At 36.0% G+C, this 19,213-nt stretch overlaps 1 protein-coding gene across 2 annotated transcripts in view; it reads right to left on the minus strand.

The window, feature by feature from the left end:
• Window positions 1-4,291: 4,291 nt before the first annotated feature.
• LOC107691747 (serine/threonine-protein kinase SIK2-like) overlaps window positions 4,292-19,213 on the minus strand; it is a 32,250-nt gene continuing 17,328 nt past the window's right edge. For both annotated transcript variants that reach the window (XM_016490550.1, XM_016490548.1), the window contains 10 exons: window positions 18,605-18,728; window positions 18,184-18,410; window positions 17,150-17,302; window positions 16,683-16,841; window positions 13,336-13,552; window positions 11,918-12,181; window positions 9,757-9,914; window positions 9,443-9,562; window positions 7,763-7,857; window positions 4,292-7,663 (listed from right to left, as the gene is read on the minus strand). In XM_016490550.1, coding sequence (XP_016346036.1) covers window positions 7,228-7,663; window positions 7,763-7,857; window positions 9,443-9,562; window positions 9,757-9,914; window positions 11,918-12,181; window positions 13,336-13,552; window positions 16,683-16,841; window positions 17,150-17,302; window positions 18,184-18,410; window positions 18,605-18,728 — 1,953 coding nt within the window. In that variant the 3' untranslated portion in view covers window positions 4,292-7,227. The remainder of the gene's footprint in view (window positions 7,664-7,762; window positions 7,858-9,442; window positions 9,563-9,756; window positions 9,915-11,917; window positions 12,182-13,335; window positions 13,553-16,682; window positions 16,842-17,149; window positions 17,303-18,183; window positions 18,411-18,604; window positions 18,729-19,213) is intronic.

Genomic DNA, 19,213 nt, shown 5'->3' on the forward strand with positions numbered 1-19,213 from the left:
TTTCACTGTGCGTGGACCTTCTGTAATCCATCAGGTCATATACAGTGAAACGCAATATAGCATCAGGATGTGTCTAAGCTGGGAGTGGATTGCAGCAGAGCGGTTTATTGAAGGAGGCATATCATGAGAAATCAAATTTACTTCATCTTTTGAAATGAGTTTTTGCAGTAGGTTTTCATTGTACACTGAACTCTCAGAACTCAAAACTTCTCTCCTGTCCAGAAAAAACGGAGGTAATGGCAGGAGAGATCAAATAATGCATAAATTCCATAAAACACATGTATTTTTTTTCTGCAAGGATGCATTACATTCGAAAGTAACACTGAAGACACATTTCATATAAATGCTGTTAGAAAAAATAACAGCAAGAATAAATTGTCATGGTTTTCACAAAAATAATAAGCAGCGCAAATGTTTTCAACAGTTAATGTTACTTAAGTATTAAATCAGCATATTAGAAGGATTTTCGAATCCTGACCTGACCGATCCCACTCCCCTCTCTCCCACTTTTGCTTCCTGTCAGCTCTGATCTGACCTATCATAATAAAGGTAAAAATAATTCTTAAAAATAATAATAATAATAATGTTTTCTGGAGGCTCATGTGACTGAAGACTGGAGAAATGACTACCATCAGCTTTCACATCACAGGAATAAGTGACATCTTAAAAATATTAAGATAAGAAAGTTATTTTTAGTAGTAATGTTTTACATTACTGTATTTTGGATCAAATAAATGAAGCCTTGATGAGCATGAGAAGCTGCTTTAAAAAACAAAATCATATTGACCCCAAACCTTTAGTGTATGCAAATGTTCTGTGTTAATTTAATACATATATGTTAGTTACATGTACACTAAATATAGTTTTAATGGCCATGTGAAAGTATATCTGTAATGTTAATGTTAAGGGAAATTTCCACCAACATTTAAAAATAATCTGGATCTGAATCAAATTGTATTACTAATTTTAAATAACACTTGGGTCTGGTGGTGTATAAATCTAAAAGCAATAAAGCTGTTAAAATATTATTTTAATATTTATTATATCGTTAAATGTGACTTTTTTTCCTCTTTGTGATTGTACTGTCACCTTTTATTTACAAAGCTGTAAAAAAAAAAAAGAGCTAAATGATGCAAAAAGAAGTCTGTCAGCCTCATCCTTCTGAAAGATCCCAACTTTAAGAAAGTGCTTGGTTTATTTTTAACGTCACCTCATAATTGGTAGACTCAGTTTGGCAAATAAACGAAAGCCTGTCAGTCCCAAGTGATAAAATAATTTGGTTTTCTTTCTCATTTAGAAAACTGCATTCAAATCAAGATCTAATCACTAAAGTTTTTTTTTAAGTTTCTAAGTCCTGGTAGTTTTTAAAACTGCTACACAATTGGCATGCAAGGTCTAACAGCCTGTGAGAGCTGACATGGCTTTGAGCATTTGTTCTGACAAGGCTGTTTTCTCTGGAGTCTGAATTATGGAGCTGCTGCTGTCGTGCCTGCTGATGAACAGTTTACAGCTGGAACATCACGACTCACCTTTTGAGTGTTAGTGCCATTCTGCCCAGATTATTCATCGGGAAATTAACAGCTTTATACCAACACTCCTGTTCATTCAGCAGCTATGTATAAAGTTACATTTCACACACTGGCTGTTCCAGGGTTTACATGATTTTTTGCTACATTTCTACTGTTTGTATTTGGATCTACACCAGTGACAAATTGCCTGCATCATATGGCTAATTTACAGCTTTTTCATTCAAGATTCAGTAAGCTCCGTTTAAAGGGATAGTTCACCCAAAAATGAATATTCTGTCCTTATTTACTCGCCCCCATGTTGTTCCAAACCTGTATGAGTTTGTTTTTTTCCACTAATGAGTCGAAGAGAACAAAATTGTCATTTCCTGATAAACTGGCACTTAATATCACTAAGAAAAGTAGAAGTCATAATTATCGTATAAAATAAATTGCTTGCACGAGCAGACAAAACAATAAATGCGGTCATTGTTTTCGGAAGTGGATGCCTGCTTTGGGAACGCTGCCATGTAAGACAGTTCTGGGAGAAATACTTTGATGTCAGACTTTGTTTGGGCATTTAAGCATGATCATAACATTTCAAATGCTGTGCAATGACATCAGTCTGCTGGTTAGTCAGGTTATGCCATCCCATAGCATAAAGTCACATGACTTCTTTGATGCACATGGAGGAATTTATTCGCAAAATGCCTTTCCATCTCCCATTATTCGCTTTAACCCTTTTTCACACAAGTCAAAAACCACCTCAAGCGAGTGTAAAAACAATTTTGTGAATTAACGTTTTCTTTTTTTTAAATTTAGTGTTTCCATCACTCATTTCTGATGCGATACTTCAAAATGCGCATAAAAATCAGTGGCTACTATAAACTTTTTGGTTATCATCATTCGTCAAAATATCTTCTTTTGTGTTCAACAGAAGAAAGAAACTCATAGAGGTTCGGAACAGCTTGAAGGTGATAAAGTGATGACAGAATTTTTATTTTTGAGTGAACTATCCCTTTAAGATCTATATTGTGACATGCTGACATTAAACACAGAAACATAAAACTAGATTTTTAATCATTGTCATGACAAAACACATTAGTTATTTGCCTCACACTGTTTTATGAAGGGATTTACAGACAGCAACTGTGACATTGGCAAAGTGGCATTTCGTTCCTGACCGAATTTGTGTTTTTAACGAATTGAGGAAATGAATTTTTAACCCATTCTTGCTTTGTTCCTGAATGAATCAATAATTTTAAACAAATTAAATGACTCACTCAAGACCTACCACCACTTATTGTTTTAGTTTTAAATTTTAAATTCTTTATTATTTATTATTCTTATAGCATTATTTTTGCTGTATAAATCTATTTATACCACCTCTGAGCTGCATCAACAGTCTAAATACATCTAAAAGCCTGATGCTGCTTCTGTGCCTTTTCTGCATTGCAAAGATGGATTTTATTAGTTATTTCATCAGTAAGAGCCATTGTCTTATTCTGAACAAATTTATTGAATTTGACAAAAAAATGATGCATAGCCTGTATTTAATAAGATTAGAAAAATGCCCCTGGAAAACCATAACGGAAAGTTCATTACTGTCACTTATGGTGAGATAATGGCCATCTATGCTGTACAGACTAAATTCTCAAATCGACCAAAAATGCATGGATAACACCATAAAGTTAGTAAAAATTGTATGTAATCAGTTAATTTTAAGTTTTTAATGCCCTAAGAGCTTCGAACAATTCGAACACTGATCCAGTTGTATCCAAATTCCTGTAATGACCGTGTAACACAATGAGGGTGAGTAAATGATAGAATTTTCATCGCAGGGTGAATTATCCCTTAAAGGGATAGTTCACCCAAAAATTAAAATTTGATGTTTATCTGCTTACCCCCAGGGCATCCAAGATGTAGGTGACTTTGTTTCGTCAGTAGAACACAAACTGAGATTTTTACTCAAACCGTTGCAGTCTGTCAGTCCTATAATGTCAGTGGATAGGAATCACGGCTTTGAGAGTAATAAAACATACAACAAAACCAAATTAAACCCTGCAGCTCGTGACGATACATTGATGTGAAAAGACACAAAGCGATCAGTCTGTGCAAGAAACTGTTACTACCACGTTCAAGGCCCAGAAAGTTAGTAAGTAATATTCCATGTGACATCAGTGGTTCAACAATTCTTCCGTGGCTCATGTGTATGTTGCTGCTGACACAGGAGCCGGCGTTCTGACGTAGAACCTGGATGTGCTGCAGTTTGTTTGCAAGCAGAGGAGTGCACATGCATGTCATGAACGCGAGTCAAAGTCTGACGCGGAAAAGAAGAAATTGTTGAATAAAGTCGTTATTTTTGTTTTCTTAGCACAGAAAAAGTATTCTCATAGCTTCATAAAATTATGGTTGAATCACTGATGTCACATGAATTATTTTAACGATGTCCTTACTACCTTTCTGGGCCTTGAACTTAGTAGCTGCGTTGCTGTCTATGCAGAGTCAGAAAGCTCTCAGATTTCATCAAAAATATCTTAATTTGTGTTCCGAAGATAAACGAAGGTCTTATGGGTTTGGAATGACACAAAGGTGAGTAATTAATGACAATTTTCATTTTTTGGTGATCTATCCCTTTAAAACATACAGTATTTGTCACAAAATTCTTTTAACCAATGAAAGGCCATCATCTTTCTCAGTGTATAGTCAGAACTGACATAATGTGATGCGAGACATTTATGAACAAAATGTCACTCAAACATTTTCACTCAAGGAACGCAACTTTTATTCCCCCTTGTGCAAGGAACTCAGCATTTTCAACTGAATATAACAAAATTCATATTGTGATTACATATTGGGAAACATTTTAGCACTGAAAAACGACTAGAACAAAACGGTTCACTTTTCAATGTCTGTATTAATATCAACAGTAGTCAAGAAGGATCTGACTACAAATTCTAAATAGTCACAAGAAGATCTTTTTCCTTCAAAGGCATAAAATGACAACACTCACTATCGACACCCATTTTAAACATCAGAACTATTACTCTAGATATTGCTATACTTTGAATGGCATATACTGTAGGACCATGACAGCTATCTCATGTAGCTCGATGGTTCCAGAACAATCCACATAGTGGACTTCAAAATAGAACCTAAATGGAGACTTTGGTTCAAGGTATCTGTCAAAAGAGGGTGCTTCATACTGCATTTTCAGACAGGAAGTTGTACATGAAGAATTAAATCTAAAAACAGACATTCTTCAAAAAGGAATAAGAAGAATTGAAAGGCACAACACTTAAGTTTCAAAAAAAATCTGCTGGACTTCGGTTTGAGTAATAGTGCACGCTGTGTGAGATCATTGTTAATTCTGATTGGTTTAAACCATGTAAGTCTGAATGTTTACAGTGGCTCTAAATGCAAACGTAATGGCAGAAAAACCATGTACTGTAACCTTGTTCTTTTCTACTTCTCCATTTCACTCTGATAAGCCCAAAGTAGGGTAGGTAGTGTGATTTTAAAGTCAACATGAACTCAAAAGGAACCCTATTTACTTTAACGCACGTTGTTTGGTCTTACTGTGCATAACCATTGGTGTATATTATTTCACAGATGATTTGTTTTTGTAATCTTTCACCATTGCTCCACCCGAAACAACTTTACTTTGTCTGCTGACATCTAGGTCGTGCCTGTTAATGTTTACTAATAGTCAAACAGCAATGTGGTAACACTTTACAATAGTGCTGCAGGAATGAGTCCTAAAACCCAGACTCGTCATCACAAAGTCAATGCCTGAAATAAGTTCTGTGGTTCACACAAGCTTATTATTCATTAAAACAAAGTAATACACTACCTATAAGTTTTTTTAAAGCTTTTACATGTCTTGAAAAAGGTGGTTGCTAACAAGTGGCTAAATGGGACTACAGAGGTGGTTGGGGCATTAAACATGACATTGAACACACAAAAAAATCATCTTTTACAGCCTTTTGTTTATACTTGATCAAACTATCCCAACTCAAATTTTCCAACTTTATTTTAGAATTGAAATAAAGGTCGTAAGAAGTTTAATGGTTGTGACATTGAAGTCGAGTGACTGCTTCTAGTGATTGTATTCGGTCTTCAAAATTCACTAACGTTATGTTCATTGTCTCGAACAAAACGTGCAAGAATTATAAACTTTTACAGGTCACAGAGCTTATTTTACACAATAATCCAAAATCGAATGGGAAAATTCTATTGGCTTTTGTCGAGGGAACCAGGGTGATGCCAATGCTGCATTTACACCATGTCGTACAGTAATTATTAGATGATAACTTGTGCCGGAACTGTTCCTGTCTTGAATTATACATTTCTATGGCAACACTATTAATGCCACAATGAATCTGTGTAATTTGAGTAATCAATAGAAGAAAAAAAAACAATACATCAAATAACAGTCCTTATGCAAATGCATTAAATTGCCTTAAATGAATTAACTTTATTTAGTGGGACATTAGATGCATTCAGCTGTGCTGGCCACATTAAACTATTGTATGTCTTTTATTTTTTAGATTATCCTGGCACTATCAAGACATTAACAATAGTCAAGTACTGGAATTATTATTAATTATATGAATTACTTAAATATTATTAAACAGAAATATTACCCAATATTATTACGTCACTACAATTTGCAGCTGAATTTGCTGTCATTTTAAGAAAATTGCAACACAATTTGCACAATTTGTAATTACAAATTCTAAGAGGACGTGACCGTCCTCAAGTCAGAACGTTTACAAGTCAGAATCTCGTAATTACGTTAATCCTGACATGGTGTGAATGAACCATAATGTCTGGGTTGGCTTGCAAAAGCAAAATTACATCATATCTGCAGCACTTAAATTAGTATGTAGTGCTTAGTTAATACATTAGGTATTGTGAACTAACAAATCAATGGTAATAAGTTACAGCATTTATTAATATACTATTGTTTATTGTTACTTTGTTTATTTTGTTTTAATTTACTAATGCTAATTATTGTGAATATATAACTATAAAGAAGTTAAAAAGTATTATATGCATACATTAAAATCAATGTAGATTGATAAATGCTGTAAATTATTGTTTGTTCATAGTTGTTAATTTTCTGGCCAGATTGATACCTAATTATTGTAAAGTGTTGGCAATGTTTTAAACTCAGGTCTGACTCTATATTTTGTTCTCGTCTTTCATTCAGAAGTTCATCACTCAGAAAAATAGACTCAATGTTGTTTCATGTTGACTTTAACATTATTTCTTTTTTTTTATCCCTTAGATAAGTACTAATATTTACACATTTCTCTGTTGATTATATCTATTATTTCAAATCACACAATACTTATAAGGAAAACTTGAGTAGCTACTGATAATTTAAGAATGAAACAAACTAATTATAAAAACACTGAAACTCATAGAACTCTAGAGTATTATATAGGAAAAGGAATATTGCTTTAATACTGATTCTTAAACTCTATGGTTGCTGCACTACATTTAATCTGTGCTTACCAGAAAAAACAAACAAAAAACATTTCAGGACACTAGCGTATCTCACAAACATCTCTGAAAACGAAGTTCTGTAATGGTCTACCACAGTTCTGTAGGTTTATAAGATGTGACACAAACCATGGCGTCTTGTTCGTCCCTGAGGGCGTTTTTCACCACATCTTATGCCTGAGAGCCAGCCTCAGAGTGCTTTATTTCACATTTAGTTTACGAGTACACAGCCCTGTGGGGCCTCTACGGTCTCCATCATCTCACAGTCCAGGAAGGTGGCTTCAGGTGCAGGTTGAGCCGAAGGGCTTTCTGCTTTGCCTGGTGGGAGAGGTGGCGGGGCAGGACTCCACGCGTACAGGGGCTCTGTAGGGAGGGATGAGGTGTAGTTTGTGCAGTTGTCTGGCGGTGGAGGCCAGTCTGGGAAACGGGCTGGCTTGGGGACGTATGTCAGGGATGAAGTGCCAGGCTCCAGAAAAGGAGCTAGGGTTTGGGTCCGTGTGAAGGGAGAGCTGGATAAGGGACCGCTGCTGTTCTGGGGGTCTCTGCTGTCCTGGGGAGGGTGGTAAGCATCCTCAGCCAGCTGCATCTGGTGGAAGTAAGCCTGTACCTGAGACTGCTTCTGGAGATAGAGCCTCTTCTGCTGCAGTCTGCGTAGAGAATTACAAATGAACAAGATGTGTCAAAATAACTAAAACTTAAGGACAACTTTGGGAAATCAGTGCATTATGAAGGCAGTTGTTCCTGACCTGTGTTCCTGGAGTTGTTGCTCTAAAGTGCGCGGTGCAGCCTCTTTACAAAACATCTGTCCACTTCCAAGACCACTTGCCAACTGACTGGCCCTCTGAAAAAAAAACAAGTCATAATCCATAAAAAAAAAAAAAAGTATCAGTTCAGTCATGAAACTATAGATTGCACAGTTCTTTACATGCTAACAATCACATTATTTACTACATGACACAAGTTGATTGGCCTCTGCTGATTCTGCAGCCAATAGTAAGCTAGTCCTGCAGCACGCTATCAGAGTTCCTCTGAAACCCTCCACCTCCCCCAGCTCCACCTGTCTAGATCTGCTATGGGATTTATGTTTGCCTATTCATGTAGCAGCATATCTTACTTGCCCACAGCATCATGTCTGTGTATCTATTGGCAACAGCAAGTCCATATTTGCTCTGCAGCAGCAGGAGGCATAGCAGATCTAGTTCACCAGTTGTCAAAACTTTCTTTTTTTTGAATGTTTTATGAAGATAACTGCCAACATAATGCCAACGGCTCAGATTTCCAGAACTAAACCAGCATAAACTAAACTGTACTAGCACATAAAGTCGCGCTGGTTTTAGATCAGATTTTCAGTAGGGATTAGAAATTAATATTAGGGCTGTAGCTATCGATTATTTTAGTAATCGAGTATTCTACAGTCCAGTACTTTTTTTACAGTCTGTGGTCCAGCGTTTATCGGGTTTTGCGTCAGTAATAATGGTCCGTGGGGAAACACGGTGTTCCGTGTGTAGTTACAGTAAATGGACTAAACGAAGCCTCGATGCAAATAATTTGCCTCGATGATTTTTTGTATTCGAGTTACTCGAGGTATTCGAGGAATCGTTTCAGCCCTAATTAATATGTTATGTTGGCATAAATACTATTTTTAAATACTGTTTTGTGATATTTGGGTCAATGACACTTATTAGTATCATTATTTTGTTTGGTCTGGTTCTGTTTTTACTGTCAATTTCAATAATATATTAGAAATGTAATTAATACATGCAATGACTTGAGTACTCATCTTCTAAGATGGGGATGTCTTAGTTTCTGAATTAAAATTGAGGTGCATAAAGCCAATAATGTAAGGGTGATACAACTGTGCTGATTATCATAATGAAGAATTTTTTTTTAAAGAATTACATTTTTTAAAAGTCGTTGTAGAAGTAGTTTGGCAATCTTATACTATTATTTCTTAGAAAAACAACATTTTAACAAAACTCACAGCTTATTAATATTTGAAAAATGGTTGTCCTCATAATCAAAGTTATGTGATTTAACCAACAGGCAGAATAAAAAAAATAAAATAAAAAAAATAATAATAAAAATGTAATTTGGCTGTAAAATGTCATGTGGTGTGACTCCCCAAAAACAAAAACAACAACAGAAAAAAGGTAAAATACCCTTTATCTTGAAAAATCTATTTAAAACAATAACTTTATACATATATGTGTGATCACATATATTTATGTTATATGGAAAATATTACGTTTTACGTGATGGTTACACCAAGTAAACTTGAAAATGGTATAAAAGTTTTTTAAAACCATAAAAAAACAACATGAACACACGGTACATTTAAAAAAAATTGGCATATGTGATTTAAACCAGATTTGTAGAATTTTTACATTTTCTTTATTGTGTTCAATCTTGTATGTAATTAAGTATACCTGTAGTCGCTGAGCGAGGTACTGTGTCTCCAAACTCTGTCTCCTGGATAGCAGATAAGGGTGCATTTTACCAGTGAATGTTGACGTATCTTTTCCACTTAGACATTGGCGTCCTTCTCCCTAAAATTTTGAATTGTTTCATACCAGCATAAATCACAGAGAACTGCCATATTCTAAGTCTAACAATAAAAAGTTAAGACAAAAACACTCTTTTCAGTATTCTGCTACCTATTTTATTTCACATCCAAAGGCAACATACCCATGCATAAAATGTAAAAATAGAAAACAGAGAACAGCACAAATAGCTATCTGACCTGGTGGCTGAATGGGTGGTGAGGCTCTAGGAGCTCATGGGGACTGGTGGGTTTACCGCCTCCTCCACAATCTCCTAACACTATCTGGGCTTTGTTCAGCTCCAGGAAACCCTTGGTTCTGGCCAGGTTCTGGAGGTGCTGCCTGAATGCCACTAAACCTGTTGGGTTCAATAAATGCAACAGACTTTAGAGTCAGATGAACTGGTGGAGATATTTCTGTGACTGCTGCAGGGGTGGTCTGACTCATAGTCTTGACTACTGCTATAATTAGTACAGGAGTGAATCACTGCGATTATTTACAGCTTTGAAAAGTAGTCATTATTCATAGAAGGTCAGATATCATTCAGAATGAGGGTTATTTTATCTGCTAACAATAAATCTTCCAAAACACTGATTATGACATGCAAATACATGCCTGCAAGTGACTAAAACAGTGGTCACGCTAGGTTTTGTGCTCCATTCACATACATGGGAGAATGGATACGGTAGCAGATTTTGTCTTTTGTAGCACATTATACTATAGGGCTGTTGAATGTTTGAATCTGATTGGTTGATGAATGTTCTAAGGTGTGTAATTATTTTTAAGGTAACACGCGACTAAATTAGTTCCAGGCAGGTCACATTACATGTCCGTATGGCTTCAGCAAATGATTTCAGTTATATTAAAGTTCCTTTCAGCCTACAACAGCAAAAGAACCAAAACCCACAAGGACACTGACGAAGCAAATGAATATAGTAAATAATACGCTAAAAATGACTAATTATTTCCATGTTTTTGCCACAAAATACTATTTTATTATGTACGGAAAGCACATACTCCCACTTTCTCTCCCTTACAAACGCACACACAAACTGTACAGACAAATAACTCACAAAAAACATGTTTTTAGCTCTGCTCTGGCGATTTTATTAGTAAAACATTTTAGCACTTTAAAAGCTACACGACGTATCTCACTAGAGAGGTAATAACGGCACTGTTGTTGAAGCAGATAAACTTATAGCTTTTAGTAGAGATGAGCTGCATAAGAAATTAGTTCTACACACAAGAGCGTTTTAAGGACAAAAACCCGACGAGCGTCTTAAAATACAACATCTGAGCAATGTCTTGATGTGTGGTAACGATAGTACAAGCAGAATAATTGACTCCAGTCCATTTAATAATTAGAAAATAATACACACCTAATACATTTCTATAGTGAAAAGACATTTGACTAATACACGGTCTGCATTTAACAGAATAACCTCAGTGTAATAACTGTATATGTCACTTTTTGCCAAAGAAATTGGTACAAAAAAGGTTCACTAAAAATTTACAATTACACATTGAACTAAATATGATTTTTTAAAGAATAAATACTTAAACAGTATTTTCATATTAACCATACTCCAATGTGTTTCTTTACTTAAAAAAAGAAGTATAATTTAGAATACTTAAAAAAAAGAGTACTTATCATGGAAATAATATACTTTAAAAGGATATACTTACGTGCGAACTAAATGTAATGTTTTGGACATTAAACTACATGTTAACTGCAATTTAATTAAATATGAATTATAGTTTAAATTTTATATGAAATGCAATAAGTTAAACTTAAGAGTGTTGCACTGTACGCGCAAATTCAAAGCGTCGCGTCTGGGCGCATCAACGGTGCTCACGCTTTTTTAAACTCGTAATAAAGCGGTGAATGATCTTTCCAGAAATGACGCTGATCGACAGAACAAGTTCATATTTAGAATAAATTGCAATCACTCTAAAATAGATGACGACAACTCACACACCTGAATTAGGAGCTGTACTTCTTTGCGTGCCTATTTAGCCGTTTGCATCGCATAGTTCACAGCACCTGAAAGATGCGTTCCTTACGCAAACATTCAGAAGGCGGGACCCGCTTTGAAACCGCAACATTAATTGGTTTAATTGCAGATGAGTGACAATTCAACTATATCCAATGAATAGAGGCTAGAATTCGCTGCCTGTCTTGACTGGTGGACTAGCATATAGGGGATGCTACGGATATGGAGGCCCCTCCCCAAAGCCCGAGGCCATCGCCTGCTCTGCCTATAGCTAGCTGCCACCCCGACACAAAGTTTGAGAGAAAAGTGATTGATGAAAAACTAAAATAACAAATGACGTGTACAAGAAAACTCAAATCATCCTGACCTTGAGTGAGAGACGTGTCTGAAGCCCTTCGCCCCTCTCTGAAACTGACTAGTGAGTGATTATGAGAGCTCTGCCCCTCCGTGTTGAGCGGCTGAAGGGTGGGCTCAGGGGGCTTCATGCCCAGGAAGACTGGAGCTGTGGGGCTGGCAGGTGTAGTGCTTAATACATCCTTTAGAGCTGGATTCTCTTCAGGCAAACTGAAATCACTTTGAGTTGAACCCATGCTGTACTCTGAGTCCATGCTGCCGAGGGATGGGTTCAGACCTGCAGAGAGGAGCTTTTGTTGAACTGAAGTTCACTCAAGAATATGGATGTAACCGTACTTACTCGGTATCCAAAAACTAACACCAAAACTCAAATGGAAGTTAAAACGGAGTTGGGTGAATACATAAATCTTACTAACCGAGAACTTTCAGAACTGCAACATTATGCATGGTTTACCTTACAAAGTAAAACATTAATCCAAGCCTTGCTGAACACATTCTAGTCCAGACATAAACATAAACAAAATTCTCTGAATATGCACCTTGCCATACTGACTGCATTGGTTTTTAATCAATGTATGAATTAAGCTTTTATATCTTTTTCTTTCTTTTTTCATTTTTATGTCTTTAGGATATTTTAGCAATGCACTTTTTTATTCTCTTTATTATGTAAAGCACTTTGAATTCCCATTGTTAAGGAAATGTGCTTTATAAATGAACTTGACAAAATCAGTCACAAACTGTCTACAAAAAAAAAGCTGGCTGTTAATGTCAGTGGGAAAAATTACTGTAAGCAGTTTAGCTAGGATGCCAAGTTGTGAAATATTCCTCACAAAAAATATAAATACAGATGATCATGTGTTTGAATCCATTTATACTGCATATTGTTTTTATTTTTTATTTTAAACAGAAATGGAAATTTAATAGATTTAAATTTTTATTTGAATGTTCTATTTCAAACAAATGCTGTTATTCTGAACCTTCTATTTATCAGAGAATCCAAAGAATAGTTTTTGCACAAAAAAAAATATACAGCACAATTGTGTTAACTGATAACAATAAGAAATGTTTCTTGAGCAGCAAATCAGCATATTACAATGATTTCTGAACGATCATGTGACACTGATCAAAATTCAGCTTTGCAATCAAAGGAATAAATCACATTTTATAATATATAATAAAATAGAAAATAGTTATTTTGAATTGAATTAATTTTACAGTATTTACTGTATTTTTAACTAATTTTTGATTCTGTATATTGATCAAATAAATGCAGTCTTGGTGAGCATAACAGACTTTCAAAGAAATTCAAAAATCTTACAGACCTCAAACTTTAAATGGTAATATATCATTAAGACATTATATATTAATATTGAAGCCTCTTAAATACTATAATTGCCTGCCCTCATCACACACATGAAATGCAGTACTAACCTGTAATGGGCAGCACAGCAGGTTGGTTGGTGACCTCAGACAGTGTATGCCGGCGCTGACTGAAGCGAGCTGTACGAAAGGTGGCGAGGGGCACAGCATGCTCTTCCTCTGCCTCAATGCCCTCATCAATGGACGTCTCCATAATGTTGCTAGGCAGCGAGCCACTGCCTTTCCGGACAACGACTGGAGGAAGCGGGTCCAGTAAGCAGCCATCCACCTGAGATATAAATACACACACACCGTTTGCAAAACTATTTTGGGCTGAAACAGCTCAGCAGTCGTTGGGACATTTTCACTTTGCTGTTTCCAGAACTGACAAGGGAAATCAAAGCCGAAACTCAATGGATTTAACTACTAGTTATTCCCAAAGAGGCAAACAAGAATGCTTTGAAATGTGTATATAATGTGCATATATATATATATATATATATATATATATATATATAATAGTAAAGATTATCAGTAAATAACAATTTAAGGTTGACATGAAATGCAAGTTATAAATCTTATTGTGAACTTGTCTAACTCAGTCTGATATAATCACATCACTATTCACATGTCGCAGCTGATAGGTTTCTTTTCACATCAGCAGCCAATGAGCTTGCTGGTCAACATTCAAATACTTGGCTAGTGCTTGCTGTAGCAGCTGCAGCGCGCTTCAGAAACCCTCCACCTTCCCCAGCTCCACCTGTATAGATCTGCTATGGGGTAATTCATGTTTGTTATATATGGGGGTTATTTCATATGATGTTATTTCATGTTTTATGTGCAGCAGCAGTATTTCCTACTAGCTCACAGCAGCATGTCTGTAGAGGTATTGACAGTAGCAAGTCTCTGTACTTGCTTTGCCGCAGCAGCAGCAGCATAGCACATCTGTTTTGTCAAGACCAAACACATTAACATTGCCATGTATACTACCATGCTAAATTCCCAGAGAGTGATCATGACAGAAACACAATATATTTGTAGAGCAAATATATATCAGTAATTCTATTCTACCTTCTCTTTTCTCTTTCATATAACATTGATACTCTTTTCTGTTACATTCTAATACAATAAAAGTGTTTAATTGGCATGAAGAACCGTTAACATCCATGGAAACTTTCCAGTGCACAAAAGAATCTTTTAGATTACTTGTTCTTAAATGTACTGTACAGTACAGTACAAGAAAAAAACATGCTTCTTTTAAGAACTGTTCTCTAAAAGGTTGTTTTGGGAACCAAAATGTATTTTTTTTTTCGAAAGGCATCAGTGCAAAAACACCCTCTTTGTAATCTTTGTTTTTAAGAGTGTAGACAATGTCATCGGTTTCATTTATGAGAAATTATGTAATGTTGCTCTGCTAAATGTCCACAGGCAACCAGCAGCTTTCCTGAATTACAATAAGCCAGCTGATATGAGTTTGTGAGAGCGTGACCTCAACGTGTTTGAAGAGATCCCTAGATTGCCATCTGTTCAGCTCCACAGGCGCTGAGGCTAAACGAATGACTTATCATGCGTCTCTTTCTTCATAAACAAACATTTACATCTATTCATTTGGCAGACAGTTTAACAACAACTCACAGTCCATTTAAGGACTACTTTTATAAGTGTGTTTGTTTCCTTGGAATTAAGCTCTTGACCTTGGTATTGCAAGCACCAACTGAACAGAAAAAAACCTGTTGGAGGGCAAATTGGTATGTATACGGCAGAGTCCCCACAGGATGAGTCAACGCTGCACGTCAATTAAAGAACAGTAGCTATGGAGATTGCCTTGCGACAGCCAAGGTAACAAATGTTGTAGTCACGCTTTTCACAAGTGGAGAGAACACCCAGCACTGATCACATGGGTGGCCCATCACTGGCACATCAGGGGCATTTACAAACAGAGCCGTGCTGTTGTGCAACAACAGGCAGAAAACCTGACATGCTGGCGTTACTGTAACAACAGGCTGCAAATAACAGGACGTGCAAATGAAATGCAGGTTATGTTTCCCTATGATCAACATGGGTGAGCAGCATGATCAATCTTTTATATCATGGTATGTGTATATGGCATAATAGTTAATTTTGCTGGAAATTTGTTGAAAAATGGTTTATATTTTGATAAAAATTAATACAAATATTTTGGACAATGCAGTGAATATATTTTAAAGACAAGTACTTTGTCTCATTTAATAAAAATAGTTTATATCTTAAATAATCATAATAACAATAGTTAAATAATAGTAATATTTCAGACAATGCAGTGAAAATTTGTTTTTAAAAGACAAGTGCTTCATCTCTGATTAAAAATTGTTTATAATAGTAGTTTATATTATTATTACTATTATTAACAGCTTATATATGAATATATATGAAATGACTAAATATATGAAATAATCATTAATAACAACAATAATGATAATATATAATAATTTTAAACAATGCAATGAATTCATTAAAAAGTACTTTATCTAATTTGACTAATTTTTTTGGAACAAAAAAGGTGATTATACAAAAAAGTCTGACATTTGTGCAATAACAACATCACATTATGACTTAAAAACAAAACGAAAAATTACATTATATTATATTATATTACAATTAATAATGTATTAATAACTAAATCAATGAATTAAAATATAATTAAGAGATATTATAAAAAAAGCCAACAGGCTTTGTTACGTCAAAGCCATAAAGGTTGATTTGCTACATTGTATCAGCTGATATTAGGAGGAGGGATATTCTCATTCTAGAGAGAATTTGATTGGACAAATATCTGTGTAATGCAACGTAGTTTTCGCATTTCTCCATTGCTCATAAGCATAAAGCACTCTGACAGCCACACAAACTAGCTACCACTACCATGGTACAGCAAAATCTCTGCCGGTTGACATATTCCCGGTGTCATGCAGTGCATACTGTCATATCGCCCAGTCCCAGATATATAAATTCCCTAGTCTCTGTCTGAGTCATTAATTTATGAATGAGTAGCAATAAGTGCTTGAGATACCTACACTGACGCAAAGCAGCAATGGTGACACCAACCACTGAAATCATAAAAAGCGTTTTTTAGTATTTAATATATACGCAGGTGTTATTTTAGGAGGCTGAAGTGCTGCTGAGATACTGCGGGTGAGTAATGAGGAAGAGATCAGGCTGACACGCAGGCAGAGGAACTTCACACGCTGCAGACAAAAGCTCTTATTGCCGTCATACAGCAGCGCCAATGAGTAACGCTGCTATTTAAAACGCAGGCAGAGCTTATGAAATATAGCCTCAAGCCCGAAAAGAGGATGAGAGATTTCTCTGTGCCATACGAATCTATTTAATTACCTTTTTTTGCTCTTTGTTTTGCCGCTCACTTCATCTGAAACATAACTGACCTTGGGAGTGGCCACGTCTTCCTCCATGAGCGTCTGATCTGGGGAAGCAGGGGTTTGTGGGAAGGTAAATGTGTCTGTAGTGGACTGCAACAGAACAGGCGAACGCAGGTGATGCGCTGCCTGCGGCGGGACGCCCGCTTGAGAAGGAACCGCGATGGTCTGTAACAAGAACATGAAGGCATATACCAATAAGTCCAATGGTAATATCATGGAATTGCAGCTGTCTTGGTTGTACCTTGGTACAATGTAACTGTTTTTCCAAGTTCATATAGTCACAGTCATGTCCCATGGTATTACCCATCTGATACTGCATGAATATGTTGATGAATCCATAAAAAAGGATCATGAAAGGTGATCATAAAGAAGGATGGCTGGATTACAGATTTTGTTCCTCATGATTCCAATATTTACATTTTTATACCAACGCCATTTCAATATGTCTGGGTAGACTTCACAGATGGGGTTACCTTGACAACAGTCTGCTCAGCGACGTTGCTAGGGCGGCGCTGGTTGGCGTGCAAACGCTGTTCCACAGGGAAACTGCTGCGATGCGCTTTCAATCGCTCCACAAGCAGGTAGTAGATCGCAGCAAAGTGGTTATAGCTTTTGTTCTGAAGAGACTGTGACAGGAAAAGAAGAGTTTTTGAAGAACAAGGCAGACAAGGAAAGAGAACACTGGCAAATGTCAAATTTCTATCAGTACGTTTTGTAAATATTCTGAAAGGCTGTTCTTTGGAATAATCGAATTTGCAAATCAGAGGAGAAATTATTTTTGGAAATCCAAAGCCCAAACCATTACTAGAGTTCGGAATTGAAGAACTGGCTCATGAGTATGATTAACACAAGTTTTGTGACAAAACAAAACTTGACAAAAAAAAAGAAAAAAGCAATACTATTGTTTTGGACTAATTATAAATGTTTATTGCCCTCTCTTTTTTTTTTTTTTACAAAAAGGTGTAAATACTGTCCAAAATAACACTTAAAACATATACATATAGCTTTACATTTAGTCATTTAGCAGACGCTTTTATCCAAAGTGACTTACAAATGAGGACAACAGAAGCAATCAAAACCAAAGAAAGAGCAATAATATGTAAGTGCTGTGACAATTCTGTTTGTCTAATGCAGTATATGTAGCAAGGTTTTTTTTATAATAAAAAAAAACAAGTAGAAAGAATAGAAAAAGAAGAGAGAATGCTAGTGTTAGAAGGTCATTTTTATAATAAAAATAAAACAAGTAGATAGAATAGAAAAAGAATAGAGTGTGTATTAGTGCAATTAGTGTTTGTATACAGTATATAGCTATATATATATATATATATATATATATACATATATACACACACACACACACACACACACATACTTGCTTACATTCTAATTTTAATTACAGTTCTACATCCTGTTTGCAACCTTAATTCAAATTCAGTTTAGATGCAAGAACTGAACTGGAATTTAAGCACATTCTAAATCCTGGTCAAGTAAAAGCTGATCAACTGACCTCAATAGTCTTCTGCTGGTCGATGCCCAGGCTGTGCATGAGTCGGAGCACCTGCTCACTGTATTCACCCAAGCCTGATTTGCTCTCACATGGCAGACCCTGTCTATACAGCATGGGCCGCTGGGACGGGACCTCCTGCACCATCCAGCGATGCTCTTTGATCTGACTCAGGGACAAACGCTTGGCTGGATCTAGAACCAACATCTTCCTGATCAGGTGCTCGCAGTCTGAAAGAGGATATAGGGAATGCAATGAGCTCAAAAGACATTTCCTTCTGAAACTTCACAGAGTAACTATTATCACTATTTCTCAAAATCCGATTACATACATGTAACCCCTGGCACTGTTCACTGTTTATTTATGACAACTTAAAGGATGCATGAACAGTCATATTATAATTGTGTTACTTTGACTTCCTCACCCTCACTCATGAAGTAGGGGATGCGGAAACGGCCCTCCAGGACCCTCTGTCTGAGGACAGGAAGGCTAGGACCATCGAATGGAAGAGCACCACACACTAAGACGTACAAAACCACCCCCATACTCTGCATGACACACACATACACAGAAAATCAATACACAAACATCAAACTCTGCCTAGGAACTAGCATAAAGGACCACCCACACACGATACAGGAAATGATAATTATGTTTTCAATCAATCGAATTACCATTCGTCATTGACGCAATTCTCTGTTCTGACTATACTGAGAGGACATAAATCAACAAATGGCAAGAATTTGGTCAGCTGCCTACAGTACATATTAGTTTAATGCCATGAGGTCATATCATGCTTTTGTGAACATAGTTTCATTGTAATACCATGGTTTTGTGGACATGTACCACAATAATTCCATGTTATTCCATGTTATTCTTTGGAGAATCATATCAAGTCCAATTATTTGTATAGCGCTTTTCAGAATACACATTGTTGCAAAGCAGCTTCACAGATCTATCCATCCATCCATCTGTGTGTTTTCCAATTTTATAATACAGTTTACATTTTACTGTAACAACGTAAATACCATTG

The sequence above is a fragment of the Sinocyclocheilus anshuiensis genome, unplaced genomic scaffold (genome assembly GCF_001515605.1).
Source record: "Sinocyclocheilus anshuiensis isolate Anshui unplaced genomic scaffold, SAMN03320099.WGS_v1.1 scaffold246, whole genome shotgun sequence".
In the NCBI taxonomy this organism is placed as follows: domain Eukaryota; kingdom Metazoa; phylum Chordata; class Actinopteri; order Cypriniformes; family Cyprinidae; genus Sinocyclocheilus; species Sinocyclocheilus anshuiensis.